The 14,697-nt window shown below is 39.3% G+C and overlaps 1 protein-coding gene across 1 annotated transcript in view; it reads left to right on the top strand.

Moving 5' to 3' along the window:
* The window catches only part of RSF1 (remodeling and spacing factor 1), a 58,368-nt gene extending 44,122 nt beyond the window's left edge, over positions 1 to 14,246 (top strand). The window contains exons 10-16 of the mRNA XM_063394366.1: positions 1,418 to 1,472; positions 2,748 to 2,854; positions 5,791 to 5,858; positions 6,961 to 7,168; positions 8,892 to 9,115; positions 11,373 to 11,564; positions 13,289 to 14,246. Coding sequence (XP_063250436.1) covers positions 1,418 to 1,472; positions 2,748 to 2,854; positions 5,791 to 5,858; positions 6,961 to 7,168; positions 8,892 to 9,115; positions 11,373 to 11,564; positions 13,289 to 13,863 — 1,429 coding nt within the window. The 3' untranslated portion in view covers positions 13,864 to 14,246. The remainder of the gene's footprint in view (positions 1 to 1,417; positions 1,473 to 2,747; positions 2,855 to 5,790; positions 5,859 to 6,960; positions 7,169 to 8,891; positions 9,116 to 11,372; positions 11,565 to 13,288) is intronic.
* Positions 14,247 to 14,697: the final 451 nt, after the last annotated feature.

Below are 14,697 nucleotides of genomic sequence, written 5' to 3'. Positions count from 1 at the left end.
GTGCTTGTTCATTTTATTTAAGAATATTATGCTAGAGAGTGCAGAAGGCTACTCAGAAGACTTTCAAAATTTACTTAGATTCTTCAGAACTTAATGAATTTGAAACAAAATTTTTACACATCGATGCTTCTATTTGCAAAACATAACACAGTGAAGTAAACATATCTAAAATTAATGCATGTCTTGGGTATTTTTGCAGTTATGAGTATGATGTGTCCTGTTCCAACTCAAGTGTAGTGTGACAGGCTCATATGAGCACTCCCTGTAACTTCAATAGTCTGATTCTGGTTGATTGAAACCCTTCAGTTCAAAAATCCAGACTCCTTCCAGACACCAGTAAATGCCATCAACTTTCATTGTGCTCTTAATTTCTTTAAATTAACCTTTGTTTTCATAGAAAAGGCTCGTAGGGACCTATGGTGATAGGAGTTTGGTTTCCTATCCCGGTCTGCATTAGTACCTGGCTATTCTTCCTCAGAGACTGCTTTTTTGAAAGCTCAGTTCAGCAGCATGAAGATCAGCATGCAGTGTTGTTTGTGAAGAGTTAGGGAGTCCATCTCTAGTTGAACCTGACAGACACAACAGGACTTAGAGAAGACTTGTGTCCTTTGGGAGCCTGAGTTGTCCCCATGGCAATTCATATGGTGCAGAATGTCTGTGTTGAGGAAAGCTAAGTCTAAACTGAATTTAGCTTACATAGATTAAATCCTGTAACACACTGTGGACAGAGAGGACAGCCTGCTTCCCCTTACAGGAGACTGACTGCCATGGCAGGTGTCCTTCAGGTGTCCTGTCGGCTGTTGTCCTATTTGCACATCCATCTGTCACCATAGTTCTTTTGTGCAGCAGTTTGACTCTGCTGATCTTTGCTCAGGCTTTTCTTCTCTGGCAAGGAATTGCTCTGTAGGCAGTTTTTTGTCCCCTGGTGTTTCTAGAATTGGTTCTTCCTGCTTGGGTCTAATATCTGGCTTTTATCCATTTTTGATTGCATCCTATCTTTATATATTTTCTGCAGTTCAGTGTGATTCTGTTCCCATTTTATCTTTCATCGCCTTCACGATTGGCAGTAGTTAGGGACCTGACAATGTAATCTTCATCACAGCATTAATATTTTTCATTTGGTTTTTACTTGCATTTTATACCCCAAATTCAATAATTTCTGTGGGGCTCACAACCTTCAGGTACTGTTGATTGTCAGAACTCTTTGTAAATCTCTTACGTTATACATGCACGAAAATGTAATCACATGAGAATTAGCACATAATCCTAATTTCAATAACTTTTCACTTGGAACATCCTCTTGGGATGTTTCTGCCTAGTGATACAGTAACAGCTTCAAATGGTGCTAATTACAGCATTTTTTTAGATATCTGCAGACTTTCTTTAAGCTTATTTCCATTTTCTTTCTCTCCTCAAGAAAGGAGCGATTGGTGTATGTGGGTATCAGTATTGAGAACATCATTCCACCTCAGGTAAGCTAGTGTGTTTATGTGGTATTATTGTTTAATTTTCTAAACTTCTCAGGGAAGAAGTCTCCCAGTGCTGCATCAGAGCTACTAGTAGCATCTTGGAAAGAAAAATCAATCCATATGCAGATCAGAAATAATTCTTGACCCTTCATTTTAGACTGAATATAGCAGAGAAACCAAGGGAGCTTTATGGTATTTATTAGAGCACCTGATGCTACACAGAGTCCTCTCCCTGTGAGGGATTGCAGGATGACCTCCCTGCCCATTACAGTGTTTTGAGTGCTCAGTGTTCAGTAGTTTATAAAGCTGGGAATCAGTTATTAAACCCTGCTGTTTGCTGTGCAGTTATCTAGGTCTGAGCTAATTGTTATGGCTGTCCTTTGAAATTGATGGAAACAAATGTTTCTGACTTCTGATTCAGAGGGAATACGTACATCTCTAGGCAGCATAGCATTTACCTTCAGTGAGTGGATGTGAAGGTCACGTGATTAAAAACTGTAAACATTTAGTTTCATTAACTGATGCTTTTGTATGGTTTCCCTTGAGAAGAGAGGAAAATGCTCTGATTCACATGAAGAAGAACAGCCTCTTCTCACTTAAATACACTTAAAAGCAAGTCTCCAGAAGTCTTAACCAAATGCTTTCATCTGGAATTATATAATCTATTCTTTGCAGTTTAAAATGGAACTTTTGTTCATTTTAAACTTAGACTTTCCACTCTGCCTGGCTGTAACAAGGCCAGCCTGTCTCTGAATAAGAGAAAAATGATAACAGATTTTACAAACTTGCAGAAGAATCTATGGCTAAGAGTAAATATTTGAAAAATGCATCCTGGGAGCAGATTATTTTCCTTTTAAATTAATAACTTGCAAGCAATATAGTAAAACCAACCTGCATGAAGCTTTATTGAAACTGCACCGTGTAAAGGTACCCCTGTGCTCAGTATGTAGAGGTGGTGGCCACAGTTTGTTCAGCTGCCACATTTACTAGTCCTGGAAGTATCACCTGAGGTGTGATCTCAGCATTGCAGCATGAACACAATGATCCAGTTGCCTGACTTTAAACTCTGTGTTTGGAAATTCTGTAGCCTGTGAGGCCAAAATGTGCATATTCACCTGAACTGCTGTAATAGGTCACAATATTAGAAGTTAAAATGTGCTCATTGGGCATATAAGCTTTCTAGACAGAATGAATAATTTGTATTGTGAGTTCAGTCGTAATGAGTGTGAAGGGAGGGATGAGATAAAGCTTTTTGACACTTCTGTCTTACCTGAACAGGAGCCGGAAATACCTGAAGGTCAGGAGGAAAAGAAGAAAGATTCCAAAAAGCCCAAATCGAAACTTGAAAGGAGATCTACCAGAACCCGAAAGTGCATAAGCTACAGGTCAGCAGCTTTCAAAACAGCTTGTACAGCAAAAGTCGTGCTGTTGTTTCCTTTCTGAATCATCCCACCACTTCTCATGTAAACTTTTACATTTAACAGGGAAGCCCAACTAAAGTGTCTTTGTTCTTTCCTCTGAGCACTGGTTATGCTTGGTGCTTGTGAGAGCAAGAGGTGGTATAGTGAAGAGATGATGCATTGAAAAAATGAAAACACATGTGGTGTTTTGTTCAGGAATACTGGAGAAGTATTGTACTATTTGGTACTAATGCAGTTTCTAGAGTGAGTTACAGCAGGTGAATTAAACCTCTCCTTTCTCTTGCAAGGGAGACTTCTGCTTGTGTCTAAAGGCCTTCAATTCCTTGCTCTCTTCCCCCTCCCCACCTTAGACCTTCCTTATGTGAAAGGAGCACGATACTTAAAATGTAATTATCAAACATTGCATCTAAAAATGCAACTCTGTAGAGAAATCATGACAAAAATACAATTAGTAAATGAAAGTGCCAAGATGTTTAGACTCTGCATTCTGAAAGTAGAATAGGTCACTAAGCTTTTCAAAATTCAGCATGATCTTAATAACAACTTTTGTTCTCAGTGTATTACCAAGTTGTTTTTATAAACTGCTTTCGAAATAATACCTTGTGACACTCTGTATCGTCTTCAGTCCACCAGGCAAGTAGAATGCCCTTGGGATTAGAAAAGAATGTGGTTGCCTGAGAGATTGTGGAGGTTTGCCCCGGATACATAAGGAATGTTAAAACAAAACTCTATCTTTTCAGTAGTTGCTCTGTGTAGACCTTTATCGTCAAAAATTATAACTTTCCAACAATAACCATCATTGAATTTGTAATCAACCTAGTTTTGCTGCTGAAGAGAGGCATGGCATTTGTATAGACTGTGTAGGTGAATTTTCCAGCCTGGTCAGAACACTCAGTCTGATTTTGCTTAGCTGTTGAATTTTGGTAACTTTTTGAATGAACAGCAGAAGTGACACTATTGAAAATGCCATTGCTGCTTTGGGAAATCAGGCATTCCTGTAAGAAGCATTATACTATGGGCAAGACTACATAGATCTGTGATTATGTTAATGACCAGCAGGCAGCATCTGACCAGGAGAAAAAAAAACCCTTGCCTGTAGGGTGTGTGTGGCACGACCCTTCAGCAGGACCCATGTTGTGCAAAGACAGTAAATTTTTATTGACTGTAATGTTTGAGAAAAATCAGGCTGATAAGAAGTGATAATCTTTCTCACAGACTACATCATACACATATGTTTGAGCTGAGGAAAATGTTACATGTATCAGTGTGTCAGATTTATATGTCTGCAGTGAAGTTCCATTGGTGTCACTGACAGTTGTAGACATCAGGAGAAAATAAATGCTGAAAGTCTTATTCACTAGGAAACAGATGTGAATTGTGGAGCATCCTAGTTCTCTAAAGGATCTGTAATCCCTTTGTATCACTCCTCTGTTGAGTCCTCTCATGAGCAAGTTAGCAAAAACCTGCATCATGAATAAAGCAGCAGAAGAAATTATGTTCCATTACACCTAATGGACAAGCAGCTGTCAGCTTGTGACTGAGCTCCGGTTATTTGTTAGCAGTGGTTTGAAAGCATTAAGTGATTTCTTGCATTTTTAAGAGGGTTTTTTTTAATAGCTATGTGGAGGAGAAACAGTGTTTGAGTAATGTGGAATTAATCTTACTGATGGAAAAATTTCAGAGTTATTTCCTTGCTGGGTAAAGCTGCATTTAGAGTGGCATGCAGCTGCTCCTAAGTAATATAAATATATCAGAAGCCTATCACCTTAGTTTTAAAGGAGAAAGTGTTTCATGCTTACTACTGGAATACAGAGTAAAGTATTAGATTTATTTTTTCTCTTGTACTGCTGGAGGTTCCTATGGAGAACCAAGGTAAATATAACTGTAATTTTTCTTTCATGACTGAGACGTGGAATATTTAATGAATGTATTGTCCAGTTGTTAGTTGTCTGTATCTAAAAATACAAAAAATTAACTTTTTAAAAAACAAAAAGAAAAGTTTGGATCTAAATAAAAAGTCTTTTCTATATAGTTAAAATTTGTACTTTTGCATTTTGGAGCTCAAGGCATTTATTTTTTAAAACAGGTAGCAATCCTTTTTTATGGCATTTGAATTCGTAACTGAAGAAACAAACTGAGGTCATTGTGTTGAAAAGATGGGATCTTTTTTCTTCAGTTTGCTGTTCTCTTTAAATGAGTTACTCAGGATGCAGAGATTTATGCAGTTTTGTAAAAGCTGTTACAGGACAAGCACACTCAAAGACTTTGCTTTTGTTTGTCCTATTCAGTTATGTAACATTGCATTATAACTTACTTATGCAGATTTATGAGGAACTTCGTGCTCTGTATTTTATTTTATCTGTTCAGCTTAGAATGTTGCAGATCCATAAAGTATAATGAGCTTTAAGAGTAGAAAGCAACTATTTGAAATCAGTTCTGAAGGAAAATGTGGACAGAATAAAGAATTTTACATTGAGTTTAGTAGGTGATTCTCAGGCTGTTCTGAAGGTTGGTAGAGCTAATGTCATCTAATAAAAGTTGTGGAGAAAATTATGAATATTTTGTGTGAAAATGCTATTGAAAGCATTTTAAAGAACTTTCAGATTATATATTGTTATATTCAGAGGCCTGTTGTGTAAAATGGAAGGGGATTGCTGTTCATGTAATTCAATAGTAAGACAGGCAATGGTAAATAATTCACAAGCAAATAGAAGTAAGAAACACAACTGGGATAATAAAATAGCCATTTTTTTTAAATTCTGGCCCATTATTTTAGGTAGTGAATTATATATCTAACTCTCTCTCTATGCAGTGTAATTTCTTCAGATTTTGTGGTATGTTTTTGTAACAATTTAATGAAGGTTCACTTCAAAGTAGTAAATGGAAGCTGTTATTTTTAGGTTTGATGAATTTGATGAGGCAATTGATGAGGCAATTGAAGATGATATCAAGGAGGCTGATGGAGGAGGTATGTTTCTTGTATATTACTTGTTTTGCATTGCAATGGTGATAAGAAGATGGAGAGCAAATTTATTTTGATATGAGACACAACAAATACAATTCTCTCCCTTTAAACTCTCTACTTTGCCAGGGATTTTTTTACTGCTGTATTTTTGGATGTGAACGAAATAATTTCCCTTAGGAGTGGCCATCCCATGCTGCCAAAAATGTCAGAAAATTAGTAAAAGTTGATAGTTAAATCTAGCCTGTACAGGTTTTTATATACATGTAATGAGTAAGTTTTGGATTTGAGATTGGAATGGCAGCAGTGCTATTGACATTTGTCCCCTGTAAAAAGAGGGCTCACAAATTGGCCTGCAGTTGGACCCCCTAAAGACTGGGTGTACCAAATTGTCTTAATATTCATCCAGCTCTATTAGCACTTCTCAGTTGAACACCAGGAAGGTGCAGCTCTGTTCTTTGTTGCCTGTTAAGGCAACATGAGACCAGAGATCTTCAGCACTGTCTGAGGGATGGAGGTGCCTTTGTGCCTCTGCATCACCTTAACTTGCCCGAACACAAGAACCATGAAACGTTGTCCCTCAGTTGTCTGGCCTGTAGCATCTCCAGGCACTCACCAGTTTCAGAAGCTCGTGGATGTACGCAGACAATCTGAAAATCATGTGTTTGTGGGTGTGTAACACAAGGCCCATTACAGTAAACATAACCAAGTCTCAAGACTAAAGCACCTTTTCAAAAACTCCACTTCTTGGCCAAACCACAACTCAAACACTTCATCTCCTAAGAAGGATATTCAGCATTATGAAAAAAGTGTAATTTCTGGTAATTGCTCTCTCAAAAGGCACTGGCATGGTAATAACACGGGTTGGGGTTGAGCATCAGAATGCAGACCCTTAACCATGACCTTCTGTATGGACCTCAATATTTCCAAGTGACCACAGCTGGGCTGCGTGTGTCAGGAGCAAGACTCTGGACAGAGTTTTGCTTGACAAGAAAATATCTGCATGACAGAAAATAAACTGAAGTTAGGCGCATGCAAGAAAGATCTGTAGGAAGTAAAACAAGAAAATAAACTTGCTATTGTTTACCCTTTCTGTCACTGAATTCAGGCATTGGCAGAGGCAAAGACATGTCAAATATCACAGGTCACCGTGGAAAAGACATTTCCACAATCCTAGAGGAAGAAAGGAAGGAAAACAAGCGACCACAAAGGGCTGCTGCAGCACGACGCAAGAAACGACGGCGACTAAATGACTTGGATAGTGACAGTAACATGGATGAAGAAGAGAGTGAGGATGAATTCAAGATAAGTGATGGGTAGGTCTGCAATTTAACTTCCACCACAAGTCACTGACCTCTACAGACTTCAGTGACTCTTCAGTGCCCCTGAAATGATCATCAGGAGCATTTCTTAGTGCTGTAATGGCACTGCACAGTACCAGTAAAAGTCAAAGAATGAGAGAATGGTTTGGGTTGAAAGGGATCTTAAAAATCACCCATTTCCAAATCCCCTACCATGGAGTCCTCCTGGCCCAGAGGAACATCATTGTGCTGGAAAAGCTGCACTCTGGATCCATGTGCTGACATCATCCAGTCGTATTTTAAGCATAACATATTCTGGAAGTGTTACTGGGATGTTTGAGGCCTCACTGCGGACTTCTGTTAGTGAAGGAGCCAGGTGGGCTCAGTTCTTTGGCTGATATGACTGTAGAGCAGAAATCCATAACAAAAATGAAGCTAAAATGAGGCTCATTGTTTCCTTTTAAAAAATGAGTTTAAAATTCCTATTTTGTAGGAATTTTTTTTTGCCTGATTGTCATTTGGAAATTGGAAGAAGAAAATTTTCATTATTTAGAGCATCCAGAACTTGACGGGCAGATTTTGAAATTAGTTCTTGATTGCTGTTCTGTAGGAGGCACAGTTTGAAAACAGTCAAAGAGGTGGCTTATACTGTAGAAAATAAATACTTATCATGGGAAGCTTTAAACTCTAAATGAATATAGCTCTGGCTGACAGAAAGTCACTTTCCACAGAATTTTTCATCATTCAGTTTGGGCAGTTACTGGTGTTAAAAAGGTTGATAATTTTAGATTAACTTAAGCTTCAATGAAGCAACATAATAAAGGAGGCATGAGGCTGTAGGCTCTTTACCAGTCAAATTTAAAGCTTTATACCTATCATTGAGTCAATTTACTAAGTGTATGAAAAATCTATACAAGACAAATGCAAATTTTGAGCTTTGTTTTTCATCTGTGACCATGCTGAGGACATTTCAGTGGCACCCTGAATAATTGAGCTACATGTGCTGGAAATTTCCAATCAATGAGTGTAGCTTGTGGAAATGTCACAGAATTAATAGTGCACTGATCTGTTAAAGTGTGCTCGTGGATTTTCAACTCCATCCTCTGCTTAGGGCCTTCTGGATCTTACACTGGAATTTAGATTCAGCTGGCAGCCAAATGCAAGTGACTGTGTACCTTCAGTGCTCAGTGGTTTTTAAAAAAGCCTTGGCTCACTTGAAATTATGGGAATGTTACAAGTTTATAAGGTTGTGAGGTGCATGTTTTGCATTAGAGCCACAGTTTTGTGTTAAGGCATGATATTCTGTTTCTCAGAAATTGTGTGGGACAGTGCTGGATTTGTGAAGGAAAGGTGCCTTTGCTGGGACATGGTTGGTGTTTTTTCCCTCCCCAGTTACTGCATGCAGACATTACATTGCAGTGAACCATATGAACAGTCTAGGATCCGTCCTATGATAATGCCACCTGCAGTGCTGGTTTGACAGAGTGTTTATATCCACCTGCTGTTGTAGTCTGCTGTGTATGTCATGGACTGAAGAGCCATATCTCAAATACACAGCTGAACCCCTGTGTCAGTGACGGCAGCTTGCTCTTTCTGGGTCTTTGCTCCTCGTTATAAGATTTGTGGGGTTTTTTTTTGTGTAAAATGATATTTAGCACTTGCTTGTAAAATACAAGTACTAGTTCAATCCTTTGGTTGTGATACCTATCTCTGTTGCCTGGGGTTTTCCTATGAACAGATCTCAGGATGAATTTGTTATATCAGAGGAAAATCTGGATGAAAGTGAAGATGACCCACCATCAAACGAGGACAGCGACTCCGAGTTCTGCGCCCGCATATCCAGGCGACACCTCTCCAGGCCCATGAGGCAAAGCAGGAGGTTACGAAGGAAAACAGTCAAGAAAAAATACTCTGAAGATGATGAAGATGAGGAGTCTGAAGACAATTCAAGCAGAGAGTCTGGTGAGTATAAGCAATCTTTGATATTTTAAATACTTAGTTTTGGAGAGAGGGAGAATGGCAGTCTGAGTTTTTGTCATGACTGACACTAACGTGTTTGCTTGCTTTGGTCAAGTCAGTTGTCATCTTTGCTGTAAAGCAGTTTGCATCTTGTTCTTCTGTCAGTGTTTTTCAGGAAACTGATATTGTGCATTAGATTCTTGGCATCTCTAGGTAATTATGTATTTGAATAAATGTTTGCTGTGATTCTGGAGGCCACCATTGTGGATAGTTGTAGCTACCTCTGTACCTGTCCTGTTTGGCACTTGACTATAGGATAGAGGATGGAGACAAAAGCGTGCTTCTTCATAGCTAGCAGAAGACCTTCTGAACACACCTATGAAAAAGATTCTGAAAGAAACATTTTCTGTCACTCTTGTGGAAGAAAACTTCAGTTGTGTGGCATTCTGTGTTTTCTAGGAGGCTTGAAAGCAAAGAAAAACACCTTGAATCCCTCTCTCCTAAAATTATCCTTAAAATCTTTAGTAACAGAAGACTCTTGCATTACGAAGGAACCTAATAATTGACTTTGTTCTACTTGTCCTTCAACTACTTCATTTTCTGTTGAAGGGTGAGAATAGTACCTGTGCACTACATAAACATTTTCATGATCAGCATCTTTCTCTGAAGACTGTCCTCCTTGTTTCTGCTTCATTTGAGACACAGACTAGAAAGTGCCATATACATAAGCACTCAATTTTTATCACCCTTATTGTGAATTTCAGGTTCTAACTATACTGGAATGTTAACTTACTGCAGTATGTGTTATCTTTCCAGTGTTTTATCTGTCTGTCTAGATTATAGAATGGAATAAGTTGCTTTGGAGTACTGATTTCCAAAAGGAAGGCTCATGCATGGACAGACGAAGACAATTATATGAGTGATTAGAGTGATTGTTGTCTCCCTGTCCTCAATGCATCATTGCACTGATCATAAGCTCTTATCAATGAAGGTACTAGCAGAAGTCTAAAGAGATTGCTTATCTGTTCTGTAGTGCACAAGAGCGACTGTTTGTTTTCTGGTGGACACACATCTGTGATAAAATCAACTGATTCCAGTATCATTCCATATATATCTAAAGTATAATCTTAACTGTATGTTTCTGTTTCTCTCTTACCCTCATAATTTATTGGTGATTGATTGAGAGACGGGAAGACTGATTTGGTGATCAGATTTCAATTTTACTCAGGTTTCTCAAAAGCTTATATACTATTTCAGACAGGCTAATAATTTCTACTGCAATAATCAGGTTAAAAATCACACAGAAAACTCATGCATTTTACAATAATTCTTTGCTTGCAGAAATTGATTGAATCTTCTCTCTTCCCATAAGCAGGTTTAATCCCATCTTCTGTAATTTTCACAGTTCTGTTTGTTCTTGCCATGGCATCTTGGTTATCAAACCAGCTATGCTAATCAAGTCTGTTTGACTCTCTGTCTTGTGTATTCTCACAATAATTGTCTGTCAGGATACTGCTTTAAGCCTGTTTTGAGCTAAGGAAATCAGGTGCCCTGCAAGAGGCTTTATTTTCAGTCTCCAGAGACAGACTTTGTTTTTGAAGCTGGTTGTTCTTGCTGACTTGCTCTGTTTCTTTGTCTAATGTTTTAGGAAGTAAAGAGGATGCCATTTTGATCTGTGACTCATGTCAATCACTAACTTAGGAACAGTGTGTGACTTTTATAGAAATGTATCTTGGGATAATTGTTCTGGCATAGCTCAGTGAAAAGCAACTGAAGTTGATTTGAGGCTATTTTCAACTGGTGTAAATAAGTTTAATATTTGAAGATACTAGCTGCAGTAGACTGGTGTGGGAAGAACTGTGATTGATGGTAAGTTTCTTCTGTATGGTTTCTGTTTTAAGCAAATCCATGACTGAGTGAAACTGATTTTTGTTCTCAACTTATATAACTCGGGTCTTGGAGTTTTATTTCTTCAGTCATTTTTCATCTACCTGTTCTTAAAAGTCTTCTAGTAGAGTACAATTTATTTAAATTTTAAAAGCAGAACAGACTATCCTGAGGCACTGGTAATGTGAGCCGTCAATTCAGTAAGATTGTTTCCACTGTCAGGAATTGTAGAGACTTCTCTGACACCAGTAGAGATAAAGCAACAAAAACATCATAAGGAAATTATCTGAATTAGGAAACTTACCTGAATTTTTTTATGTGAGGCAGTTTTGCTTTGATGGAATAATGCACATCACTCTTTTGTTCCATACAGAGAGTGGTGACTACACGGATTACAGTGATGATGATTACCTGGAAACTAGGAGGAGAAGATCAAGACGGAATCAGAAGAGACAAGTCAATTATAAGGAAGATTCAGAAAGTGACGGCTCACAGAAGAGTGTCCGATACGGGAAGGAGTTGAGAAGAGTTCATAAACGCAGGCTCTCCACTTCAGATAGTGAAGGTAAAATAAACAGTCCAGCATTTCCAGGAGCAGGTGTATGTCAGCGTCAGCATGAAGGGAAAGTTATATAATTCCAAGATTTCAGAGAATTTTCGTTCTAGTGTCCCTTGATGTTTCTCAGAAACTCTTTCCTTCTGAAACAGCCCACTGGTACTTTATAATGCGCTGAGTCACTTCTCAAATTTATCATTGCCCTTAATCCTGACTTCCAGGTCTGAATTTACTGTGCCTGACAGAGTGTTGGGATTCCAAAATTGGCACTAATGCAACTGTTTCACCACTTTTCTGTTAAGAGGTCACAAAGCTGCATCCCACGAGCCTCTGAAGATTCTTTTATGTAAGAGGAAGGGCACTGTCTTTGGTGCCCTGGCTGTTTGTGCTGGTGCTTCAGACTCATTCCATCTCCTGTTTAAAGAGCTGTGCCAAATGCAGAGGAAGCCTCGCTCAGTAATGTCAGGCACACCATGAGTGATTGGTGTGCTTTGTGATTTATAACGAATTAGCTTTTACAAAACTAGCCACTGATTTTGGCTGGTTTGGACTGTCGGTGCCTGGCTGACCAGACCTTAGGTCTGGCTTTGCAAATGCTGACTGGTGCAAGTTGCAATGGATACCAGGCTTCCTCAGAAAATGAGTTGTCCTTGACAGCCTGAGTGCCTCAGTTTTGGAAGGGCTGTGCTGAGATTACAGAGTGGTAGAGTATCCTGTAGGTGAAGGGAAACAAGGATGTGATGCAAGTCTGTGGTATCTCAAAAACATGATCTTCAGTACAGCCTGTTCTCAGGCTCTGTGGTGGCATTTTTTTACCAGCACTAGTGGCTTTAGACGTTCCCTGATTGATGTTGTCTTTTCTTCATGAAATCCCATTGCCTTGGGTATTCTCAGTATTGGCTTTCCATATGTTAAAATCCGCACCGTTTAGCACCTTTCCAGCACTGTCCTGCAGTTTCCACTGTATGTTGTAAAATGTGTAACAGTGTTACTGGAATTGTAATTACTTTAAAAATAAAGGAACACTGACAGTCTCTATCAACTTGAACTTACATTAAATAATACACTTTAAAATGAAAATTCCCATGATTTCTAATTGGAATCACAAAGAGACAACAAATTATGTTTGCAGTTTGATTTTTCAGTTTCCATCTTTTCTCACCACAACCATCAAAGATCAGTGTAAAGGCTGTCAGTGTGTAGGCAGTATTCCAGTTTGCCAAAGCACCAAGCTTCCCATTAAGAGCAGCAAACTTCAGGTGACAGGCAGCATTCCTTTACTTTAGAAGAAATTGTATATAATTTGGGGATGGTAGGGGTATAGTACAGCTTTGTGTGTGTGTGTGTATGCATGAATTTTATGACAGAGCAGCCATCATTTGGATTATGAGTTTCTGTCAGGGTGCAAATAAAGTGCATACTGTGCGATGAGGAGTGCGGTTCTGTGTTATTCCCAGCATGGAGTCAGCAGTTTTAGGGGAGAACACACCTACTTCCAAAGCCTCTGGTACTCCTCAAGTTGGAAACAGAATATCCATAAGTTGTTGATACTTGCTACATTAGGAGTTTATTTAGAGAGTAAAAAGAATGCAAGCTTTTGGCTTGGTTGGGGAACCTGGGGAGGGAGACAAATGTGTGTGCTCAGAGAGCTGTCTTGGTAATGAGTGTAAAAGATGAGAGATAAATGTTTCACTGAGATTTGCTAATGGCTCTAAGTCTGCTGCTTCTTCCAGAGAGCTACACATCTAAGAACTCTGAAGATGATGAATCCACAAAGGAATCAAAGCGATTGATTCGAAAACGTCGGCGAAGTACAGACGACTATTCTGAGGAAGAAGGAGAGGATGAGGAGGAAGAAGGGAAGCCTGTCCGCAAACGCCTGAATCGCATCGAGACCGACGAGGAAGATGCGTGCGAAAACGCAAACAACGATGCAGAAACCCCCGCTCCTGCAGAGAAGCTGCCAGCAGCACAAGCCCCCCAGGACAACCCCAAGAAGCACTGCTACCGGATAGAGAGCGACGACGAAGATGACTTTGATAATGTAGGGAAAGTAGAGAGCCCTTTGGACTACAGCCTGGTGGACTTGCCTTCCACCAATGGACAGAGCCCAGGGAAAACCATTGAGAACTTGATTGGCAAGCCAGGCGAGAAGACCCAGGCTCCCAAGGACAGCACAGCCAGCGCCAGCCTGGCGCCCAACGGGACAGGGAGCGGGCAGGAAGCGGTAGGGCCGGAGGAAGATGAAGATGAACTTTTGAGAGTGACTGACCTTGTTGATTACGTCTGTAACAGTGAACAGTTATAAGACTTCCATTTTTGTGCTAATTTATTCCACGGTAGCTCATACCAGCGGGCCAGTTATTAAAAGCTGTTTTATTTTTCCTAGAAAATTCTCCACTACAGTATCACTTTCTAGAAGCAAGAATTTCACCAGTCCTGCAGTCTTTCTGTGAAGTGACCAGTTTTGAACTTTGAAGATTAATTGCTGTAAATTCCCTCTCTTACTCCCCCTCCTCCTTCCAAGTCCATGGTCCTGGGTAATTTCACTCACAAAAACCTTATAACAACAAGAGATTTGTATATTTTTGACTTTATATTTCCTGAGTGCATACAAATTTGTGGAAATGGGTGGCCTAAGAAAGCATTCCAAATCAGTCAGGGCCCAAACCGGAACTGGGGTGGGTTTGGCTCAAGGGGTGGGGGGGATGGGAGGGGGGGTGGTGCAGAAGCACTTGTGCTTTAGCTTTTTCATATGAGATATATATTATATTTAAATGTTCACAACTTAGATTACAACTTAACAGGCAGTTAAAAGCAAAATTAATGTCTGTACTGTCGCATTTTGTGAGTTGTAGGTTAACATACCATAGCTCATTTTAGTAATCACCTTCATGGAAGCAGTTTGATTTCAATACTGGAGGCAAACAGAATTATTAGAGGCCAAGAAGGTACCATAAACAAGAACTCTGCTATTCATTATGACTTGCAGACTTTCCTAATAAACATCCTTTAAAGTGTTTGTACAGTGAAGTGTACTGTAATGAAGTTTTTGACAGTCAAAACATTCTAGCCATGAATTTCTGTGATCCCATGCACAGTTCATCAGATGGCCTTCAATGCACAGTGTCTAGTGGGAGGA

The sequence above is a fragment of the Prinia subflava genome, chromosome 3, assembly GCF_021018805.1.
Source record: "Prinia subflava isolate CZ2003 ecotype Zambia chromosome 3, Cam_Psub_1.2, whole genome shotgun sequence".
Classification (NCBI taxonomy): Eukaryota; Metazoa; Chordata; class Aves; order Passeriformes; family Cisticolidae; genus Prinia; species Prinia subflava.
The sequence above is the reverse complement of the archived record's forward strand: the minus strand, read 5'-3'. Positions and strand labels throughout refer to the sequence as shown.